We start from the raw sequence: 25,646 nt of genomic DNA on the forward strand, positions 1-25,646 counted from the left end.
TCTGTACTGATTTTTTTGAATTAGTTGACTGAATGTAGAAAATTTCTTTTTTTTTTTTCAGTGTAAGCTCTAGGATTTTTGAAACTGGCAAAATGGAGAATGCTCTGTAATTGTTTATGTAATTGTTGATGTTGCCTTTTTTTATAAATGGATATAATGTACCTTCTTTTTTTTTTCTTTTTTTTTTTTAGGTCTATTATGCATTCCCCAGTTGAAAAGAATTTGTTTATGATGTAAAGGAGAAATCTTGAATGGTATTTGGTAAATGTTTGCATCATTCTTACATAGTTATTTCCTCATAACCCAGTTTGGTTAGTGTATAGCTTGCTTACAGTTAGTAGTAGTTCATGTTTCAAGATTTCTGACAGGAACACAGAGTTTTCGCATTCTTTACAGCCAGCTGTTAAGTTTGAGAGCCATTCTTTTGATAATTTGCCACACAGTAAGAGCAGCTATTTATAAAGAATATATTCATTTTGTTTAGTGTGGTTATCAGAATTGTAATTGGGGAATAATTTCTGTTTATGACCCTTACCCAAAAGGGAAGCCAAGCAACTCCATTGTTTTCTTGGATTGCTGCCACAGTTTACAAATTCAGTAGGGAAATATAATTCCTTTGCCTTTTTTGATTTTTTTTAACAAGTTTTTAGACATCCATGTTTCTTTTTTACTGTTTTTCTCTCCGAATTCTGTTTCTTAGCATGTCGGCAGAGTAATCTGATGATCAGCTCCCTATAGAGGTCACTGACATTCATTGGCTCATATGAGGAATAACTGAGTTTGAAGCTCCTGATATACACTGAGTAGCACACATTATTATGAACACCTCTCCATTCAGGAAAATGGGCCATTCCTGAAAACGTCATATCTGCAGTTTGCTATATAAATCAGGCAGGCATCCAACAGTTCGGCGTTTTTTTGTTTTTTTTTTGTATCTGATGCATCAGAATGAGTACAAGTGAGTGTGGTATGATTGTTGGTGCCAGTATCTCAAACATGCACAACAGTTTAAAGTGTACCAGGAGTGATGCAATAACCAGACAACCTCATGCCATTGGCAGTCCTGTGGACAGAAACAGTTCATTGATGCATAGGGTCAGAAAAAATGGCAAGGATACCACACTCGCTGGAAACTTGACAAGAGGGCCACAACCAGTCAACTCACAGTTCAATACAACAGTGGTGGTCAGAACATCATCTCTGAGTGCACAGTTTGTCGCAGCGCCGGCGCCTAGTATTTTACTTGCGTGTGCGATTAATGTTCGGCACCTTTCCAAAAAAGTTTTTTTGAATAAAGTGTGAATAAAACGAACAGGAAATGAAAAACAAATGAAAACCGCTTTACAGTATAATGTTACTTATGGATTAGTCCTGCTTATACAATTTTTTTTTACGCAGAGCTCAACAATTAATCATAAGTTGATTTATGATACATCAAAAAATAAAGAACTATTTTAGGTATATTTTCATACATTTTAATCAAAAATTACAGTGATATAATCGGGTCCAGGATACAATTTCAGAATATATTTGTTCATTTCCGGGAAGATCTGAAGGGACCCAAATGGAAGATGACATACATTCATAATTATATGTGCCATTCGTTGTTCGTTTAAACGCTTATCTCATATTTTTTGACATCTTTTAGGCGCCTTTTCTTCTGTGGTGCCTGTGTATATTGCACACCCCACCAGCCAGGCCTGGTCACATGCTGTCACAGAAGGGATATAATAGCAGATAACCAGCCCTGGCTCTCAATGCTCTCAGCTAAGAACAGAAAAATGTGGCTTCAGTGCGCATATGATACAGTTGTCAACCGTCCAACGCTGGACAGCTGACAACTGGAAAAACATTGCCATGTCTGACTAGTCCTGGTTTGTACTGTATCCTGCTGATGGCAGAACCAGAATATGGTAGTGACAACAACAACATGAGGCCATGGACTCGTCCTGCTAAGTATCAATAGCTCGGGCTGATGGCAGGGATATAATGGTGTGAGAAATGTTTTCTTCACAGATGTTGTCTCCTGATACCAGTTGAATACCACATGAATGTCACAGCCTATCTTAACATCATCACTGATCATGCCCACTCATTCATGGCTGCAGTTTACACATTGTCAAATGGCAATGTGTAAACTGCAGCCATGTCCCCGGACCTCAACCCAATGAAGCATCTCTGGGATGAAGTGGAATGAGCAGTTCACAGCAGCAACATGCCATCGTCCAATCTGCAACAACTGAGTGATTCAATCAGGACAGTGTGAATGAACATTATAGATATTAGTTGAATCAATGCCACAGAGAATATAGGCCATTCTTAAGGCAAAAAGGATCCAACTTGTTATTAAATGCTGTTCCTAATAAAGTGGCCATTCAGTGTCATTTATTGTGTAATCAATTGCTTTGTTTGGTCTTTGTTTTCTATATTGCTGTTTTTATTGACTTTGGCCTATTCTTTTATAATGGGTATTTTGCCTATTATTGGGAGGTGATCTGTTATGCAGTATTCACATATTTTGAATTTTTACTTGTGCTATCCATTGTGCTTCTTATGAAGACGACTGATATACGAACCTTAATCTCCCACTTTCCTAGTTGGTTCGAAGCCTAGATCAAACATTATGTTCAGGTATTCATTCATTTCTCTAGTATTTTTAAGCAAGTCTGTTTATATTCCCTGGGTAGTAAACTATCACTTTTTACACTTTTCAGTACTCTTTCTAGCTCCTTAAAATAAACTATTGCATAATCATGTGATCTGTATATAAAAATAAATGAAGTATTATGTGTAGGCGCACATATTTACAAGTACTCATATGCAAGTTACACTGAGTTAGATTTCTATATGTATCCCTTGCAAAAATTAAACCACCACCCAATTTATTATACACTAGTGGCCAAAATTGTGGAAACCTTTTCGAAAAAGTGTATTTCTGAGGTTTGATGGCTCATAACACCACTTTTTTTTTGAGTAATGCCATAAAATTATATATCAATGGAAAGATAATTTAATCAAGAATGTAATGCAATAACTTTTATGAAGGATTTTTTTATTAGAACAGCAGTTATAAAGAAGAAAAGTGAAACACACAGAAAAAATGAGATATACAAAAATTCTCACAATGTGAGTTAATACTTAGTTGGGTAACCTTTAGCGTTAATTATGGCCTTACAATGCCTTCCCATGGAGTGAACCAAGTTTTTTAGTTCTGCAGCTGTTATAATTTATTTATTTATGATTATGGCTACATGAAACTGGTAAGTGAAAAGTACAATCACGATTTCCAGAAACAAATGAAAATCTTAACATATAAAGTTCATTACATAAAAGGCACAAACTACTTTCTAAGTCTTTTTTTTTTTTTAATAAAGCAAAAGTAACTTGTCATAATCAAGCCAGGGACAATTATCATTCTGCTGCATGTTCTCACAACACTTCACAACATAAATGTAGCTGTATCTGAGGTTTAATTAGAGAGCAGTTGTGTCTTGTGGGAGAAAACTTGATCCATTAAAGGAGGCTCATTTCACATTGTATCATCTTCTAACATGAGGAGGAGTTCTGCTGATACTGTGATGAGAACTATGAGAGTGACTACGGGAATAACGTCTTCATAGTGGGACGGGACTGTGATCTTCTGTTTCCTCCATAGCCAACACCATACCAACTACAGGTCAAGGTCCAGGCTGGAAAGCCAATTCAAGGCGGATGTCCTGTAGGCCACCACTGTGAAATTGGCGCCTTGGGCAGTCATACACAATATGAGTAATCGTCTGAGCCATGGGAGAACAATCACAATAAGGGTGATCTGACAGCCCCCATTTATGTAGTAGGTAGCGACATCTGCCCTGACTAGTTCTGATCCTGTTTATTGATGACCAAATCTTTTTTGGAAGATCAAAACCAGGCTGCAGAGCACAGGAATATTCTACCAGGAAGCCATTTGTTGGGAGATTGTTGGACTTCTCTTCTCTCCATATGTCAGATATTGATGGCAGCACAGCTGAATAGAGAGAGAGATCGTCCATGGACCAGAGAGGTTTTCTAGATTTGAGGCGAACACTAGGTGGGTTTATGAGAGTGGTGTAGGGGCAGGAGTGGGTTGCTCATTGCTTTAATCTAACCAGAAATAATATCATTTCAAGGCTTACTGGAACAACCTGGGGTTGTGGTGCAGACGTCCTAAGGTCGTTTTCTACGTAAATGTGGTGAAGCAATGTTAGACAGAACAGGCAGCCAGGAGAGAGGGGTGCTTCTCACTGTGCCACTAATTGTGCACCTGGTAGAGTTTAGCTGGGTGTCTATAATGTTAGTGTGTGTACTTCTTTCCCAGACAGGGGCACAATATTCTGCTGCAGAGAATGTGAGGGCTAGTGCAGACGACCTTAGGACTTCTGCACCACAACCCCAGGTTGTTCCAGCAAGCCTTGAAATGATATTATTTCTGGTTTTAATTTTATTGAAGAGGTTGATGATGTGCCTTTTATAGGTCAGGCTTCTGTCCAGGCTCACTCCAAGACATTTTGGGTGAGGCTCGTGTTCAACCATTTTTCCACAGAAAGAAAGGTTGAGTTGTTGATTCTCCTCTGCACTGTACAGGTGAAATACTGAGGACACTGTTTTCGTTGGATTTGGCTTCAAGTACCACTGCATGAAATAATCTTCCAGGGTGTTCAGGTCTGTATTCAAGGTTGATTCTAGGTTGGTAAAGGAGGTGGATTGATGCAAGATCGCTTAGTCATCGGTGTACAATAATGTGAAATTGTACAATAAGCTGTTATAATGTGAAACCAAGATTGAATTATTGCTTCTATTAATTGGGTTTTATTGGTGGGTTGCTTCTGACTAACAAGTTTCTTTAGTTGGCTCCATAGATTTTCGATTGGGTTAAGGTCTGGGCTATTCCCAAGCCATTCCAGCAGTGGAATATGATTATCCTGAAACCACTTTTTGCACACTGCAGCAACATGACATGGAGCTGAATCCTGTTGAAATATAAATGCTTCATTATCTTGGAAAAGATCACGTGTGGAAGGCTTCGGTTTGGGCTCAAGTATTTCATTTATGTATTTTGGGGCATTTATATTCCCATTAATCACACAAATTTTGCCCACACCTTTTGATGTCATACAACCCCAGATCATAACACTAAGTGGGTGTTTCATGGTAGGTATAATGCAATCAGGATGCAAATCTTCTCCTTACATGTATTTTATGCCATCACTATCAAACAGGGAGATTTTGGTCTCATCACTCCAAATAACACTGTCCAGTTAACATGGGTTTTAGCTCAGTTTAACCTTTTCAACCTTTGTTTGAGAGATAAAAATGGCTTTTTTTGTGGAATTCTAGCATTTAGACCAAATTCCTGCAGTCTGCGCAGAACAGTCCTTGCATTCAATTTCACATTGTGTTGTGCCATTTCATCTTGTATACACCCAGATGATTTTCTTCTGTCATGTAGGCACAGTCTCTCAATTCTTCTATCATCACTTGCTGTTGTGCACCTTTTCCTGCCTTTACCAGTCTGGTTTTGTAGTGACTGAGTCTCCTTATACCTCTTCAAAAATTTAGAAATGCCACCTTTGATTAAGTTTCCACCAATTTTTCTTCTAATTTCTTCATAACTGTAGCCTTGTTCACTTAATAGTACTATTTTACATTGCTTTCTGGGTGACCAGTCAACTCTTTGTGCCATTATGTTTTACAAGCTCACTAAATAAAAGAACACACACACACACAAAAAAAAAAAAAAAAAAAAAAAAAAAAAAAAAAAACTTGTTAGCAATCACAAAACACACTGACAAATGTCTTCCTCTCAGCTCCAATACATGACATCAATAGCTGAATCCTATTGGGACCTTATTGGCTCATTGCCAAAACAAGATGACACCTGATTGGCTCTCTAAACACTCATGCTCATTGGCTACATTCAAATGAAGGAAAGCTACTTCATATCAACCTAAGCAAGTTGTGCTTCTTTTTTCTGGTTATTTGGGTATAACGTTTCATAGAATACAGATAATTGAACAAACTTTGTTGCATTACATTCATGATTAAATTATCTTTCCATTGATATATAACTTTATGGTATTACATTAAAAAAAAGTGGTATTATGAGCCATCAAACCTTAAAAATACACTTCTTCCAAAAGGTTTCCCAAATTTTGGCCACTAGTGTATACAAATAAAATAAAAAAAAGTGAAGTACCCAGGAACAGCAAAAATTTATCTCTTCTACTTTAATCCAGATCTCAGACAGCACAGTCAGATCTTTAGTCAATATGTTTCAGCATGACCAGAAGCTTGTTCGTGTTTTATCTTAGGCTCATAATGTTTACATGTGGTAGATGAAGGTTGGAGTCAGTTTTGGATATAAATACAACATTAATCTAGAAAGTTCTGATAAACACCTAGACAAAAAATGATACTAAGGCAAGTGATATAACCACAAGAAAGAACATTCTAATACCAGAATTATGAAAGTAACTTTTGTTCTTATATCCCTGTATGTTCTTTCTTGTGATTATATCACAAGAAAGAACATACAAGGTGTTTATTAGAACTTTCCAGATCCCCCCCCCCCCACTTTCCCGCATACATCCAAATATAATTGTGGGTATAGATCCTTTAAATATCCTGTTGAGAAGTCTCCTATGTCCTCCCCTATTAGGAGCTAATATTCAAATATTTCACACTCCTTATTCTGTGGATTTTGGATGTTGTCCTTTTGTAAAATGCCTTTAAACCAGGCAAATTGGAAACTGTTTGCTATCTTGATTTGTTTCACAGCATAAAATAATTGTTTTCATAGCCTTAGTTTTATGCTTGTTAACGTATATTTTAACATCTTTAAATTTGGTATTCATGTCCAAAGCTCTGAGCTTCTCGTATTCCTTAGCCTTTTACCCACATGTCTCTATCTGGCTGTCTCAAAAAACATAATTGGCTTGATTTTGCTTTTATTTATTATGAGAACTCTGAGCAGCCAAAAGTTCATCCTTGTCTTCAATTTGTAGATTGATGGAGATTTTATTAAAGATATTTGGAACATGCTCTGTTGGTTCTTTGGGAATTCCTAGAATTTTGATATTTACTTGCCTTAGATTGTGTTTCTTGGTCATTCAGCTTGAATTTGATGTCACTGATGTTTTGTTTCCCCTAGTTAATTTCTGTTTTCTTCTTTTAGGGCTGGCACATTATTCTATAATAGTGTGATAGTTTTGATAAAATCCTGTAGACATCTATGGTTGTATTCTATGGAAATTAGTCCCCTTTGATTTCTGTTCTTATAAATCTTTTACTATTTATTCTCTAAAATAAACTCTTCTTTGGACTCAGCTTGAATTTTATCTTTTTCTATATCTGAAGTTTTACCATACCAGAACTGCTATTTAGATTTTCAGTAATTTTCAGTAATTTCTTTAAGCAAAGAAATCATGTTACTTCAAGTGCAGTTTGATGTTTCAGTTTTTATTAGTATTTTTTTTTTCTTCAGCCACCTTTCTGAAATTTAATTATCAAAACTACACATGTGGGATGATAGTATTCTTGATATCCCATAAAACTTTTTTTTAAATCAAAAACCTTACCTAAACAGATCTTGCAGATTTCTTTGAACATAGCTTTGGGAGGAGATTACATACTATTAGATGATTTGTTAAGCTTTCATTCCTAAGCATTGAAAGATTGTTTAAATGGCAATGATCTTTGTCTTCTTACTTATCGTTGCTTAGCAAGAAAAAGATTTTACTTAAGTTTTCACACATTCATCTTTCTGGAAATACTTAACTGATATGAGTGATTTATGCATCCAATTTTTTTTAAATTGGGCAAGTACGATTACCTGAGCACAATATTAAGTTGATTTAAGCAAATGTACCATTTATAACTGACAGAAGAGGAATAACATGTGCATGGATGAAGAGACAAAAATGAATCTAGCATGTTGCTAAACGCACCTAAGAGTTTGACACAATGACAAATAAATTAAAATCTTTTGGTGACAGATTTTTCTTTATGACTTCTGGCACATATTTAACCCAGATCCAATGGCAGTTCTAACATTTGAGTGTTTCACTTGTTAATGTTTTTCCATATTTGCAAACATAACATCTGCAAAATCTCATTGTCACTTACATCCTCTCCCTCTCTAGGATATTAAACTACGTTGTACCTTTTATAACTTATGTATTAATTGTTTTCTTGATTTAAAATAGCCCTGTATCAAGTGCATTTATGATTTTTATCCCATTCCACAACAATCTTTCTTTGAGCCCTTGTGAACTTTCGATGGGCACCTAGTTATCACAGACCCCCCCCGGCTCTCTCTCTCTAAACACACCTATCACTCTTGTTGGGCCTGACATTCTCATATGTGTAAGCTCTCTCACAATTTACCTTGCTGTTCTTCTTCTTCACTCTCTATACTAGTTACTGTGTTTCACACACTGCTTTGAAAGAAGTCAACGGACACCATAGTGTGAGGAAACAACCATGGTGCTCACCTTAATAAGATGTAGGACCTCTTTTCGCTGTGAAGACTGCAACAATCTACAGGTCATATTTTCAACAAGTATATGATAGCAATAAATGAGAATTTTGGATCATTCTTTCTGTGGATATGTAATGAGGTCCTGGATTGTTGTGGAGCGGATGTCACTTGACATCACCTGACACTCCAGTTCATTCCACATATATTCAATAGGGTTGGAATTGGGGCTCTGTGGGGGGCCAGACAGTGTGGTGACATTTATGTCCACAAAGTTAAATCAGTAGCAGCCTCAATAGAGTGTTTTGCTGAAAGAGACAATGGCCAGTTCTGAAGAAATTCCACAAAGTAGGAAGCATTGCATTGTCCAGAATGTTCAGGTACCTCTCGGAGTTCAAATTTTGTGGCATCAAAAACAGAGGTCCAAGACCAAACCAGGAAAAACAGGGCCATACCATCACACTGCCATCTCCAAATTTCATAATTGGGGTTATGCATTTTGGTAAGAGATTTTCACCAGACATCCACCACACGTGTCCACCTACTTGGTAGAATGTGTGCTTTGCACCACTGAACACAGCACTGCATACTGGTTTTGTTAATGTGTGACTTGTATATTGCAGTCCTATCATGGAAACCCATGTTGTGAGCTTCGGTTATTCTGAACATTTTTGCACAGATTTGTGTTACAGTCGATGCCTGGAACTCTGCATTCAACATGCCAGTCAACGAAAGGTGTTATTTACATATTATTCTTTGTAGCACCATACAGTCATGTTCTGTAAGTGTGGTGGGTCGTCCACTGCAAGTAGCACTGGCAGTTGACTCCCTGAGCTTCCCTCTCAATATGATATCACTAATTATTTACCTGGGATGGCTGAATTTGTCAACAATTTGCCTAACAGATAGGCCTACAATATGGCATTCTGTCACAATGCCTATTTCAAACTCTGTCAGTTCTTTCACACAGACACATATGATGGGTGCTTATTGATAGTTGCATCATATTCCTCGAAATATATACCAGATACAAACATGTGACACTTTACATGGCACGATGCATCCAGCCCCTGGGGTGTGTCCTTTGTTGACTTCTTTCCAAGCATTGTATATTCATCTTTTCCATTAAGTTACATTTTTTTTTAATTTTTTTTTTATTTGCTGAGTTTTTCTGTCCCATCTGATTTACTTTCAGTTTTTTTTTTCTTCCATTAGCACTTGTAAACACTCTGAAATATAAGTTAATGGTGTAGTTAATAAAATTTTAAAAAATAAACTTCCCTGCTCTTCATTGACATCATTGATTGGAAAGAGAAGGCAGGGTAGACCTCAAAAAAGAATTGGATGGATAATGAGACCAGAACAGGCCAACATGGTCTATACCTGTAATTAGTTTTATGATGATGATGATAATCCCAATGGCTTGTAGGCCAACAGCTCCATTAGTATTAATGATGCCCTTCAGCTGGTAAGACCTGATCTCATATGGAAATTGGTAGTGGTTTTTCTTCCCAGAAACATGGGATTTTTTCATCCTGAAAAACAGGGAAACTGGCCAAAGAAAAAGCAAAGAGCAATATATAAAGTTTGGAATGAAAATTTCCATAGATAAAACTAAAACAATGGCATTTTGTGGACTAACTCCAGTTAGAAGCAAAATAGTTATTAATAATAAAATAATAGAACAGGTAAATACTTTCAGTTATCTTGGATGTGATGAAATATCATATGAAGGAGAAAATGACATAAAGTTAAAAAATTCAAAAATTTTAGAGATTATAGGCCTGATAAATAGAACAATCAACCCAAATATAGTACAAAAAGAAACACGCTTGAAAATATACAATACTTTAGCAGTGCCCACATTATTATATGGCAGTGAAATTTGAGCAATAAACAAACAAGATAAACAAAGAATAAAAACAAGTGAAATGAGATTTATGAGAAGAACTGTGCAAAATACACATTATTAGATCAAAATAGGAACAAAGACATTTTAAAAGAACTAAAAACAAAATCAATAGAAGAAAAACTAAACAATTATAAACAAAAATGGATTGAACATGTAAACCGAATGGCCAACACCCGACATCCTAAACAAATACTAAAATATAAGCCAATTGGAAAGAGAAGGCAGGGTGGACCTCAAAAAAGATATTGGATGGATAACAAGACCGAAACAGACCAATATGGTCTATACCTGTAATTAGTGTTATGATAATGATGATCCCAACAGCTCCATTAGTATTAATGATGCCCTTCAGCTGGTAAGACCTGATCTCATATGGAGATAGGTTAAGTTAAATTGGTAGTGGTTTTTCTTCCCAGAAACATGGGATTTTTCATCCTGTAAAACAGGGAAACTGGCCAGAAGAAAAAGCAATTTGCAGACATGGCACACAATGCAGATTGGATTAACTGCCCTATCAGAATTTCCTGAATGGCCTGTCACCACAGGCTATTCAGGAAAATAAGAGAGGCTTATATTTTAATGATATGACATTGATATTATCTCTGTAGCCTGCTATGTTTGTCAATGAATGTTATCACTAGTTAGTTTCTCTTATACAGAAGACAAGTCTGAATTTCTGGCAGCCAATGCTGCAACTTCTATAAACCATCTAACTCGCCATCAACTGAACAATCGTTTTAAATATTTCATATACTGTAGATAATATTTTTATTTTCAACTAAAGGGCACTTTCATTCTGAATTGCAGAAATTTCACAGTTGCTGTAATTTATGATATTGCAAGTTTTGGTTGTTTACCAAATAACTTGAGTAACAGAACCAAAAGAGCCTGCATAGCTCAGTCAGTTTTGATGCTCTTTGGCAGGAAAGATCTGGGTTTGAATTACACCTGGGAAGTAAAGAACCTTTATTGGAGATTTTAACTGAAAGGGAGTTAGATGCCTCATACATAAGTAGCAGAGTCTTTTTTTCCTCTGAGAAACTCATGCAAACTGGCTAGGAGAACATTGGCAATTTACATACAAAGTATACTTAATAGAGCCTACAACCTTATCCTAAATTTATGGTTATGAAACCTAAAGATACTGGGAAGGCTGTGGACACTTAAGAACTAGTTAGAAAACAAATGATGATAAGGATCCAAGAAACTACATACGTTAGTCAAGTTTTGCACTTTTGGCCAAATCCGCAATTACTTTTTACACACATAAGCGTACAAGAAAGAAACCGGAGACTTTGTTTTGAACTGGTTGTTATATATGTTATTTTTTCCTTGCAAAAAAAGTTCTTGTGCTTGTTATACATTATGAATTTATTATGGCCCTCTCGCTTACACGAAAGAATCATGTAAGAGAATGCCTTTAGTTATTTCTAAAATATGGCACTTTCACGCCACCATATCTGTGAGAATGGGAGACTTGAGTAACAGGTGCCATTTTCATGAAACACATTACTCAGTTAACTATATTGACAGTACCATGTGCATTACTTAGCAATACACAACCAAGAAAGAGATTTGAACTCACAAAAGCCATCTGTTTATTTTTAAACATTAAAACCATACATCAAATATCACAAAACCTAAACACAAGGTGCTGTTGGATTCTGATTATGTAGATATTAGAGTAATTATTATTTGCTTCAGAATCCAACATGATCTTCCGTCACAAAGGCTACATTTGTAAATATTATTTAATGTAAATAACTTAAATTATAATTTGATATCATGTAATTACCTTAATTATATCTAATATTTAATTGTTTAATCAAAGGTATATGTTAATAGTAATAAGATTCTGTATTAAATATTATTAAGCTATTTTATTTATTGTTATGTCAATATTATAAGAACTTGTATTTGTAATTTAACTACGCATTTATTGAAATGCAAATATTCTATTTATTCTTGTTTGTGAAAGTTTAACGTTATGTAATAACTGAATGTAGTGGTATAACCTTATGTAACGTTATCGAAAATGTTTACGTTTACTTGTTGTCATGGAAACGCGTGAAATAAACGAGCGCGAGTGGAACAGAGCGAGGGCTGGAAAAAGAATAATAAAAAAAAATATAAGAGGTAACAAGAGAGAGAGTTGGGACGGAAACTTGGAAGTGAAAGGAAGCAAGGGCATAAACTAGAGAAGTAGAAGTAAATGAAAGGTTCTGTAATCGGATAATATAAAAAGCTGGACGTTCAAGGAAGAATTCTGAATAAACCCAGTTGGTCTAGAATTGCGGCTTATTTCCGATTTGTCCTAAGGAGAACCGTACAGTGTTTTAATTAGTTTATGAGTGGTAACAAGGATAGTTGAAGTACCCTGCAGTCGATGTCTGGATTTCTGAAGCACGATTGATAGTGTTTTAATTATAACTGTGGATAAGTCTTGTAGATGTGTTCTTAAGTGAAATAAAAATAATTTAAAAGTTTGCTCACAACGTATTTGATGTACTAGGAACTATTTCTGGTAAGGACTATCTTAGTGTATTATTTCAATGTTTGAAGAATTGAGTGTTAATTACGCTACGCTTAACCTAACCTCAACTGTGGAAACTCTTCGTGATTGAGAGTTGAAGTTAAGAATTGTTAGAGAGATATTTTCAACTATTAGTGCCTGCGATATTTTGAACTTATAGCATGACTGAGAAGTGTGTGAAAACTGATTAGATAGGAAGTTCTATTATATTTATATATGTGTAGGAACTTTGTAACTCAGAAGCTCAGAAAGTGTATGTGAAGGCTTGGAAGGTTGAACTAATGTGATTGACTTGGCTTAATGTTTGACTTGTTTTTATTGTTTAAAATAGAAGTAGAATTTATGTATGTGTTATATAGCTTATATTAAATGTTTGTTTTTGTTAATCAAAAGTTGTATTTTGCCTGAATCTCTTTTACTGCACCATTCATAAAATATTCGAACCAAAGCGGGTAAATTAAGTAAGTCAAATATACTCGGCCAGTATATATATTAAGGAGAAATAGTTGAGGTTGATTTTTCTTCAATTCTTGAACTAATTCAGATATAGAGTGGCGCAGTCTTTAAATATAAATTTTCTCTATATTTGAATTAGAAACCAACTAGCAATTATTTTTAGGTTAAGAACATCGTAGTAAATAACATGTCGGATCCAAGGTACAGATTAAGACGAAGTAGGATCCAACAAAATGGCGCAGTCGACAGGATTTGATTTCACTAAAATAGATTGTAATATTAAGTATTAAAATTTGTAATAGTAAAGAATTTGAAGGTAAATTGAGTGAATCAAGTGAATTGGTTGTAAACTAGAATCAGGCAAACATAGAAGTTAATTTAGAATTCTAATTTTTTTAAAGTTGTTGAAAATAGAATAATATGGCTGTTTCATCAAGTTCTAAAATGGAAGATAGTGAATTTTTTCGTACAGTGAACCCACAACAGGTTTTCCCCAGTTTTCAGGTGAAGAATCAGATAATGTACTGTTTTTTTTTACTTATGTTGAAAAACTTAGAGAAACAGCAAATTGGACGGATTTTCAACTGTTAGTTTTACTCAGAAGTAAATTAATAGGCAAGGCTAAAGCATATTTTAACTCATCTCCAATTCTCAAGGATACATTCACTGGTCAACATCAATTTACCATCCAGCTTCATACTACCAAACCAGGCTTTCCAAGGTACAGATTAAGACGAAGTAGGATCCAACAGTGCCATGTGTGGACCAGAGGTCAAAGAGAAAGAAGCAATCTGCAGAAGACAGAGGTAAGGCAGGCTCTTCTAAGAAACTGTGGTAAATGGAATGAAAGAAGAAAGCCTGGTTTGGTAGTATGAAGCTGGATGGTAAATTGATGTTGACCAGTAGTTGCTCATGTTCTCAGAATCTTGAATGAAATGGAGTAATGAATTTAATAGTCAGTTCAGCAGAACAATGCCCAACAAGTTACATAAAGAAGAGGCATAATTCAGAAACTGTCTGTGAGAAAGTAACTGGAGTGAATCCAGAAGGTATCATCACTTAACCAGACTGCTCTCTTCTCAACAGCATTAAGCATTTTTAGGAAGGATTCAGGTGTACCACCTGAAATGTATGTACATAATTCCAAGTTAAAGCAGATCTGAGTTGTGTGCAATGTCAGCAATTGTACAACGAGAAGTAGGAAGTAGCATCTTGAGTAGAAAAGTATACTTTTTTTTTTGAGGCTAAAGATGCTATAGCTGATATGTGTTTGTGCTAGCAAAGGCTAAAAGTAAAAGTCAATCCAAAAGTCAATCTGGGTATTATCAAAAAGCAAGTAGAAGTGAAGTGAGATCTTCCTTGTGAGAAGGAAGATAGGACTGTATTTTGGTAGCAAGTAATGTTGAGGGATAAGGCAATAAGTAAAAAAACATAAAATAAACATCAAAATAAAATTTAAATGAATAAAAAAAAGTTTAATGATTATTATTATAAGCTAACCTTTAGTAGTTTGCATTCCCTTGAGTCAGTGAAGGAAGGACACATTTCTTCATATTTATTTATGGCATGCTAAAAGAAAATACTCTTAATGAATGGCAATTATATTAGCATATGTACAAATATGTATAAAAATAAAATGCATAAGTCATAAAATGCAATAAAATTGTGTGTGAGAGTGAGAGAAAAAATAGTGATATAGAGTTGTGTACTGATGTCCAGCTGTGAATAATTTTAAGGAATGATTTTATACACTATCCCTTGAGGAAGACTTGACTGAGAAACTGTAGGTTGCAGTTGTATATTACATTGGAACAGCACATCAAGAGAATAAGGAAGCAAGGTATCTAGTTGTGATAATGGACAGGATGGTGGTTGATTAGTTGTTTACAAATATGTTAAAATATCTAAGATGATGAAACAAGTATAATCACATTATTTCTGCGTGCATTCTCTAGATAGTTTGACAATTTTTGTGAGGATAATAAGTTTCTGGGATGAAGAATCTAGTTGTCTCATATGAAGATGAGATTTACAATGTTTAGGAAATATGCTGTAAATGTTGAAACAGCACAAATGATTATGGTCATTGAAGGTATGTGATGATTCAGCAGAAGGATGCGAAGGAAAATTTCTTATTGAGTAGTCAGTGAATAGAATATGCTGAGAGACAGTGGTAATGTGACATTGAATTAAATGACGGAGAAGTATTTATGCACTATGCAGAACCTCTGTACTTAATCCTGGGATCCAAATGCTGAATTTGAATTTGTTAACACTTAAGGTGAACTAAATTATAAACAAACTTACCTGTGCATTAAGCAGATCAACACACATGTGACAGAGAGCTGCACGAAAAAAATACTCTTTTGCACTATACTTAAGCAGAGAATTTTCCAGTGAGGATGAGGCAACCTATAAAAGCATTAAAATCATTAGCTATATTTTGTGTATAAAACTTACTTTTTGTTCAATCAAAATAAATAACTGCCTAATTTATATGTAAAATGACTACATAACATACATATATATGAATTCTATAGAGTACATTAGTACTATTTGTGAATAAGTTATATAAGTCAGAATCCCTGCACTAGATACCAAACAAAAAATTTTCAAGCCTCCAATAACAGCATAGTACTGTCATAAGAGGTAATGAAAACCAAGTGGTACCTAAAGCCATTTACAAATATGCATTACATGAGGCAGTGTAATGGATACACATCTGTTTGGCCAACCAGACTGACATATATACACTCACAAAGATTTTATTATTATCTAATCCTCCTATGATTAGTGCTGTTATAGTGAGAGTTGACTGTCACCCTTTATATTAGTACTGTAGAGGGTGACAGTCAACTCTCACTATAACAAAACCAGTATGATGGATGAGTCAAATGTATTTTGGAAGCCACACAGGGTACAACTGCTTATGTGAGCCTAGCTTAACATACAGCAAACTGCTGAGTTACATATGAATATGTATCCTTCAAGAATCAGTACAGCCAGTTTCAGAAAACTGAGCTCACACAAAATGTTGCTTAACTGAAAGGGGAAAAAATAAATAAATAGTTTAATAATTTTCTTAGTTAGGTTCTTGAATAGTAACACCAGACTGCAAGTGTCAAAGTTATGTATTCAAATAGTTGCTAAGCTTCATTAATCAACAACTTTTATTTATCTAATTTTATTTTTTGGTATAGTCTTTATATTTAATCCGAGTTTCTCCTACTTGTACTGAAAATAGAACTAAAGTTCCAAACTTATAGAATAAGGGTTAGGTAATATGACAACACTGTTCTAAAAAAAAAAAAAAGACAAATCTTTCTCAGGCTGCTTCAGGTTATTAATACCAGTTGAAGAAAATCATCTGTCATCTGAAGTTTAATTCTCTTTTCAACATTAACACTCAATTATGGGCTGCCAAAAGTCAAATCAAAAATATGACACAAAGATGAGACCTAATTCATAGTATGCATGCATGTGCAAAAGAAATAAGCGATAAGCCACTAGTGTCTCTAATCCGATTAGACTAGGGTGTCACTAACATGCAAACTTTTATTATTATGTGACACCTCCAGAGTCCAAAGACTCATCGAGGGAGGGCACCTACTCTACAACTCTCCATCTCCACCCAATTCTCTAACTACAATGAACCGCAACTACAATCATCACCTACACCAACAGCAGCTACCGCCCACTACTACCACTAGCATTTTCACAGATAATCACAAACATCCATGCCCACGGTGGATTCAAACCCTTTGGCTGGAGAGTGGATATGCTAACCAATTGGCCAACCAGGCTGCCTACCTGGTTGGCCGAGTGGTTAGCATAAAAAATAAAGTTAGAAAAGATACATACAATGAAACAGTTAAGATGCATATGCAATATCTGAACTTATACTGAAACAGATGCTGGAATGGTTGGCCAAGTGGTTAACATCTCCACTCTCCAACCAACAGACTCTAGGTTAAAATTCTGCCTGAGGTATGGATGTCTGCAATTATCTTTAAGTGAGAGATGAATATTATTACACCACCCCCACTCCCACTCACTGGAGACCTGAAATGTCTTGAAAAAGTTCGATGTTTAGTCTGCAAAACATGGTTTCTGGATTATATAAAAAAATAAATTAAAAATTTACATTCAAATAAAGCAAATAATAAAATATGATAAAATTTGTATGTGGGAGACAAAAATTAAAATCATATATATAAATGCTTATTAAAGGCAGGACTTTTCAGATTGGTGTTGAAGCCATCTTCTATGATAGGTTACATTATGTCAAAATGAACAGAGCAAAATAGAATGCTTAACACGTTCGCTGCCAGCTACGAGTATACTCGTAGTTGGTAAGCCAGCTACAAGTATACTCGTATGATGCTTACCCCCGGCAACGAGATTACTGTACTGACCTTGAAGAAGTGAAAATGCTTGGCTTGTGGAACTAGCATCAAAACTGTGTATTCTCATAGATAGCGTATGCTCTGCACAAGCCAACTAAGAGTATACTCGTATGATGCTTACCGCTGGCAACGAGATTACCGTACTGACCTTGAAGAAGTGAAATTGCTTGGCGTATGGGAACAGACTATGCCGAAGTAGAGTGGCAGCGAACGTGTTAAATACAGTAGATTCCTGTTAACTGGAACTAGAATATTTTGGCCCAATTATGTGAAATTTTATGGCAGTAGTTAAAAAGAAATAAAAAGACATACCAACATTTCACTGAGCAACAAATTATTTATTCAAATGAAGTACATTAGCAAAATATGTATTTCTTCTGGTTCCCATCTGCCATACAGCCGCAGGAGGGTAGCTATATGCTACCATTCTAGGGAAAGATGATTATGAGCAAGGTGGTTTCCCGTTGCCTTCCTTGCAGTAAGTATTTATGACCGTAACCTGTGTGTTCACGGGGCCGGTTTGCCTGCTTGTGGGATGAAAAACCCCAGATAAACTTGCGGAAAAAACCCTGCTGCCCACGCCCAAGAACGGCTAACTTGGCTATGGCTGAGGAAGATCCTTAAGCTCCTCACGTCGTGGACGGGAATCGAACCTAGGACACTCCTTCCCCAGGCATATGGTTGCAAAGCGCAAAGCCACTAGGCTAACCGCGCGGACAAAAATATGTATTTAATTTTCTAACAGCATCACCTAAAACAGTTGGGGAAAACAAAGCTGATGCATCATTTACAAGCTGTGGTTTGTCATAACATGACCTTTGCTCTTCTTACGCCAATAAATCTTAAACCAACCAAACATTATGTAAGTGATCACCTCTTTACAAGTGACTGCAATCTCCTATCCTAATTAAATAGCGCGCTGTCCTTAATAAGCAAAGAAAACTCTGGAAATACTTTAAAATCTGTCCTAATAAACCAGATTCTACTACATATAACAAAAAATGATGCCTATCAAGTGATTCATAGGACTTGTATGACAACTGGTGCAAATAGTATGTCTCCCTTGATGAGTTCTTGACTCCCTATAGATCTCTCTTAATAAAATTAAATAATTTAAATGCCAAGAATTAAAACCAAAAGCACACATCAAATCTGCCAAATAAAGCCTGCAACACATATTTTGCATACCTGCAAAAACTGTGTGAAGTACCATCTGTATGTAGCACAGATAAAACAGCTGCTATGTAATACATATACAGCAAGAGGCCAAGAAGTAGGAGATTATAATCACAATGCACAAATGGTCATTTGCATCTGTAAAAATAACCATAATTTCCATACCATTATGAATCGTTTACTGTTGATTCTGCATATTAAAATTTCAGTAGTTATGGTTTTGCAATTGTATATGATCAAATCATGGTATGTGCCTGATAAAGGACTGATATTTACATTTAAAAAAATAATATAAAGCAGCGTTTCTCAACCTTTTTGCCCTTGCAGAACTCTTGAAATAATATCCATGTTGTAGGGAACCCTTACATAATAATTATTATATATCATTGTCAGTATCTTTCTTTATTATTTATGAATTTAAAGTTCATGAGAAAAACAAATAATAAGTGCTATAATAACTTTATCGTTTATTTGTAATTTTCAAAATAATAAGATAAATCAAAATAAAATGTCATATAAACAAAAATGTGTTTTTGTTTATATGACAAAAAAAAACTTAAAATAATAAAGTTAAATTTTCTAATGGGAAACCTGTGCTTGTCTTTTGGTACACAAATACTTAATTTGGGGTTGGATTTTAGATAAACAAACATGAATTTCATCTTCAACAGAAAGGAGACGATTTCTGTCTTTGCTCTTAATACTTGTCAAACAAGAAAAAGCTTGCTCACACATGTAAGACGTTCAAAACTGCAGCAATATATTTCTTGCTTTCCTATGAATAGTAGGATACTTTTCTTTAACAGAAATCATCAGTAAATCTCATCTTGAATGTACGATCAGATTGCAATCCATAAAGTTCTTCCTCTTCTCTTAAAGTCAAGTTCTCAGGATGAGCAGAAGATTCTGAGTATGAATCTCTCACCCAATCGTACATTTGTGTTGGAAGGGATGGAAAATAATGTTTGATTTTTATCATCAGTTCTTCCAGGTGGGCTACAATAAGACTTGAAATTTGATGATATCCTTCTTTACTTTTAAGCCCTACCAGTAATTGAAACATATCAAGATTCCTTTTGCAACATGCTTTTTCCAAAGATTCAGCCTTCTTTTAATTCCAAGAATTTTGTCACTTGAAGTTAATATATTTTCTCCAGGGTCCTGCATGTGACTTGCTCAGCAGATTAATGTAATGAAAAATGTCGGCTAAATAGGCTAAGCATCTGCACCCACTTTTGATCTTCAAAACACTTGACAAAATCTTGTTTATTGTTTTCTTGAAAATATCTTTGCAATTCACCTTTTAGCTCAAACACCCTATTTAGAACTTTTCCTCTACTTGGCCACCGGATTTCTGTATAGAGCAAAAGATTTATATGCTCTGTGTCCAGGTTTTCACACAGATTTTTAAACATTCTGGAGTGAAATGGCCTTTGTTTAATGAAGTTAACCATTTTTGTGGCATCATCAAAAACGTTTTTCAGTTCATCTCCAAGAGATTTTGACATCAACACTTCACTGTGAATAAAACAGTGTGTTGAGACAACATCAGCATTTTCTTCTTTTACATGAGAAACAAAACCTCTTATGGAGCCAACTATGGATGGAGCACCATCAGTATACAAATGCCAATACAGTTCTTCCAAGAAAGACCTTTTGTTTTCAGATATGAGGATAAAATATTGAATATATCTATTCCTCTGCTTGTCTTAGGTAATTCTTTACAACAGAGAAAGTTTTCTTGAATTTCACCTTCATTAACAAATCTTACAAAAGCTACAATGCAATGTGACATTTATTGGTAAGATCTGATGACTAGTCAACTTGGATGGAAAAATTGCTATTTTTCAGTTTATCACACAAAACCTCCTCGATGTCATTTGACATATCATGGATATGTCTACTTATCGTACTGTTTGAAAGTGGAATATTTTCAATTTCTCATACTGCATCTTGTCTCAGCATTTTACCCACTATAATTCTACATGCTGGCATTATTAGGTTCTCACCAACTGTGACTTTTCCTTTTCTGTGCAATAATTTCTGCTACTAAATAACTTGCTTCCTGAGCCTTTTCACTAACACTGAATTTATTCATAAAAACTGCACTCTGTTTCTTTCAAGATTGCAATAGCGTTTTAAAATAATCAGCACTTTTATTTTCCATATCATTGTGATTTTTGGTGAAATGTCTTTTCAATTTTGCTGGAACCATTGCTGTATTTGAAGCTGTTTGCCACAGATGAGATGCAGTGGAAGAAGACAATCGTGATCACCAGTCAATGTAAAGCCCATTGATAAGTAATTTTCATTGTAAAGACGAACCTTTTTTGTATTAGTTTGTGTATTTGTGTTTTGAAATTTGGTATGAGATTCTAATTCTTCATCGCTAGCGTCTTCAGAATTATCTGGATTTTTTCTCTTCAAAAATTTCCACATTTTAGCGGTCAGAAATTTCTATAAAATAAAAAATGTAAAAAAGATGATAAATCAAAATTATACTAATAAAACTGAAGCACAAAACATAAATAAAGGAAAACAAAAGAAATACATGGGAAAACGGGGAAACTGAGCTAAACAAATATCCAATTGTCTTGTGAATTTTCCAGAGCGCTCCACTAAGGTATCGTTATTCGTAAAATAACTTCCTAACTTTTTTGCCAAGTCCAATCCTTCCGCTAATTTCTTTTAAACTGAATTCTTTACCGATTCATCACAATCAGAATCTTCGGCAGAACTTCCCACGCCATTTGGTTCAACGTCATCTATTAATAGTATCAGTTCCCCTCATTTAAATCTGTTTCCCTATCAATTAATTCACTAATTTCATTTTCAAAAGTCCTCTCCACCAAAAATGTGTGCGACGTTTATTATACGACTGAGCTCTTCATCCACTGGAGGTACGAAATTTTGTTCCAGATCAACTTCAGGCCATATTTTTTTTCAGCAGGCATTCAGTGTAGAGGGTTGTAATTCCTTAATGGACAGAGAAATAATTTTCATACAATTCAATATTGAAAACTCTTTCCATGCTTGAAGCAGTGCCACGTTTGGATTAGATTCTATTTTTTCCAAAATTAATTGAAATGTTCGACGAATATGACTTAAATGTTGATATTATTCCTTTGTCAAGTGGTTGAATACGTAAAGTAGTATTAGTCGGCAAAAAACTTATTTTATATTTGGATGGCTTAAATTTAGGTGGCCTGGTGCGTTATCTAAAATTAGTAGAATTTTGAAGTCGATATTCTTTTTCTTTATGTAACTTACTACATTGGGTACAAAACAATTGAAAAACGAAATATAAATTCCCTAATATAAATTTGCTACTTATTACTGCGTGCGCAATACAGGCAGACAAAAATTTAACGAAGACAAAATTTGATTTTTAAGTCATATGGTGAAAAATATATAAAAATATAAAGGTTACTACAATTTGTAGATAGTGTTATATTGAAACCGCATTGAACAAGGGTTACTACAATTTGTAGACCAAGCTATATCGAAACCGCATTATACGAAGGTTACCTGTATACGAGATTCTTTCTACATAACCATATATCTGATATTTGTGATAATTTCAATGGTTCTTTGTTCTAATTCACAATTCGTTAAATGTACAGTAGTATTTGTTGTTCACTGTAAAGACATTCTCCTTTGGCTAATGACAATCCTGCAACAATTACTGACTTCTCCCTTGGTACTTAGTCGAACAAATGTGCATGTTACCTTGGGTACTGATGCTATCAGTACCCAAGGTAACAAGAACAAACATGAAGTTGAAAACAAAGACCAGAGAATTTTGTTTTAGGAGGTTTCCATAAATTTTGACAGTAGGAATATATTAACAGAAGATTCCAAAAAGGAATCTTAACAAGGTGAATTCTTTGGCTGTCAAACTGATACTGTAAACAAGTGAATAACAATAAAAGAAGATATCAAATAGATGTTATATTACAATATTTGAAGAAATTATTATTATTATTATTAACATCTAACCTCCATGGAATCAGAGACTCATTGTGAGAGTTACACACTATTGAACACAATGCTCATCCAACCATACCTTAAACTGATTCAATGTGTGTACATTCACAACACACTCAGACAATGCATTCTACTCTCCATGCCAAGAACCTGCTCTTCTCTTCTCTGCTCACACCCTCCTTATAGAGTTTACTGCGATGGCCTCTTGTTCTAGCTCCCCCCCCCCCCCCAATCTATGAAAAATCTTCTCTATGTCAACCTGATAACAGCCCCTGACTAGCTTATATGTCTCAATCATATCTCACCCCCTCCCTTTCCTCCTATTCACAAGGCTTTGCAACTTGCATCCTCTCAATCTGTCCTCATACTCCACATTCCAAAGACTACTGACCACCTTTGTGAATCTTCTCTGGACCCTTTCCAACATATCCTCAACACCATGAAAACCTGATGACCAAATCTGTGCACAATAATCCATATGAGGCATGATCAAGGCCTTATACAATAGCATCATAACCTCTATTTCTGAATGTCACGATCCTCTACATCATTTCCATTATCTGACGTGATGTCTTCACAACTTGTGCAAGGTGGCTCCTGAATTTCAGGTACTTGTTCATCACTCCTGGATTTCTCATCGCCTCTGCTTCCTTTAAAGTTTCCCCACCAAGTGTATACATTGCATCCCATTGTTGCTTACCAAATCTCAAAATCTTACACTTTACAACATTGAACTGACAGTTCTACTTATACCTGCCCATTCATGCAATCTATTCAAGTCCTCCTGTAAGGCCATAATATCCACTTGACTCTGCATTGCTCTTCACAATTTTGCATCATCTGTAAACAGCTACATATCACTAGTTAACACCATCCCAATATCTATACAAACTGAACAACAATGACCCAATACAAACCTCTGTGGCAGATCACTAGTGACGCTCCTCCTTCAGGACAATGCACTCCCATATATAACTTTCTGATACCTAACTGACAGCCAGTCACCAATCCAACTCGCTAGTCTGTTATCCAATCCCATTTCTTTCAGTTCATTTAACAGCTTGTTGTGTGGCAGACTATCAAAAGCTTTTGCAAAATTGATCCTAGACATTTATCACCTTGTTATAGTACATAAGTAAGTTAGTAAAACATGATCTCCCTTTAACAAACCGATGTTGATATCCAGAGAGAGAGAATATACTACTGTTATGAACCCATTTCTGTATCCTACTTCTCACCAATCTCTCCAGTACCTTCACCACAACTCCAGATATATAGATTGGCCTATAATTTGAAGCTACAGCCTTATCACAACCTTTATGCAGTGGAACCATTTTACCCTCCTTCCACTCCCTTGGAACCTGTGCCATTGTAAGACTTATTAAACAGGCATGCCAATTGTCTGAAACATTCTCTTAAGATGCATGAGAATGTCGTAAAATCCTATTGCCTTATTGACATCAAGATTATTTATTTCCTCAAATACCTCCTGCTCACTCACAATTAAGCCATCCTCTCCTATATTCTCTACACTTTCCTCATGATTCCACCCTGATCAGGATAAAACACCCTTATAAATTGATCACCGAATACCTACCTCTGCAATGCCTTCTGCAGCAGTTACCATTCTACCATTTTCATCCATTAACACCATCTTACCATTATCATTCTTCCATCTACTTGCCACATATCTAAAAAAACTCTAGGGTTTTTCTTTGCCTGATATACCAATTTCTACTCATACTGCACTTTTGTTTTTCTTATTAAACGCTGAAATGAAAAGTTCTTTTTCTGTCTCAAGGAACAGAAAAAGAACTGGCTTTTTGTTTATAAAGTAGTATAGGAAACTGTTTTCTCTGGTAAAGAATTTGTGATTGTGCTTCTTCTAATTAAATTACCTGAAGTAAGACTATTTATATTCAGTAAGACAGAGTAAGGATGAATAGAACTATACAGGGTGTTCGGGATAAATTTGACATATTTATAATTAATTATATTTTTCCGTAAGTTACATGTATTAACACACACTTCTCTTCATTTAAAAGTTTGGACCCTTCTTCATTCATATACAAGATGTCAGAAAGGATGGATAGCTGGAACCCACCTGAATCATGGAAGAGAATAACTTGTATCATGATGATTCGTGCCCGCCATCAAAATAAGGATATTACGACTGCTGCCCAATGCTCCCTGAATACAGTAAAAACAATCAGGCATGAACTAGCGACTTGCAATGGTGACTACGAGGATGTAGCAAGAAGAAAGATCCCTAGCAGACGATCTGATTGCGTTCGTACAGCAGAATTCCTCGCAAATCTGCAGGAACAGGTGTTGAAGAACCCTGGCATTGGAATTCGGACTTTGTTCTTGGAGTTGCTAACTGTAGTCAAGCCCTGGATAACAAGGGTAGCCAATGGTAGGCCGTATGTATGGCAGCAGAATTCGGCCCCTTGCCACACCTCTGGGAAAAGTCAAAAATGGTTGGCTGAAAATTTCTACGACTTCACCAGTCCAAATGTTTGGCCTCCAAACTCCCCAGACCTTAACCCCATGGATTATTTTGTATGGGGCGCAGTTGAAAAAGACACCAATCGCACTTCCAGTAATACAAAAGCCCAGTTAATGGATAAAATTAAAACAGTTTTTGCGGCCCTTCCCAGGGAGACTGTAGCATCAGCTTGT

General features: G+C 35.4%; 1 protein-coding gene across 1 annotated transcript in view; it reads right to left on the bottom strand.

Moving 5' to 3' along the window:
- Positions 1 to 25,646, bottom strand: part of LOC150102569 (alpha-soluble NSF attachment protein-like) — a 183,397-nt gene that overhangs the window by 7,758 nt on the left and 149,993 nt on the right. The window contains exons 8-9 of the mRNA XM_090398810.1: positions 15,703 to 15,807; positions 14,896 to 14,964 (exon numbers count right to left, since the gene is read on the bottom strand). Of these exons, the coding sequence (XP_090254936.1) occupies positions 14,896 to 14,964; positions 15,703 to 15,807 (174 nt within the window). The remainder of the gene's footprint in view (positions 1 to 14,895; positions 14,965 to 15,702; positions 15,808 to 25,646) is intronic.

The sequence above is a fragment of the Typopeltis vanoorti genome, chromosome 10, assembly GCF_054136105.1.
Source record: "Typopeltis vanoorti isolate ZY-2024b chromosome 10, IOZ_Tvanoo_1.0, whole genome shotgun sequence".
Classification (NCBI taxonomy): domain Eukaryota; kingdom Metazoa; phylum Arthropoda; class Arachnida; order Uropygi; family Thelyphonidae; genus Typopeltis; species Typopeltis vanoorti.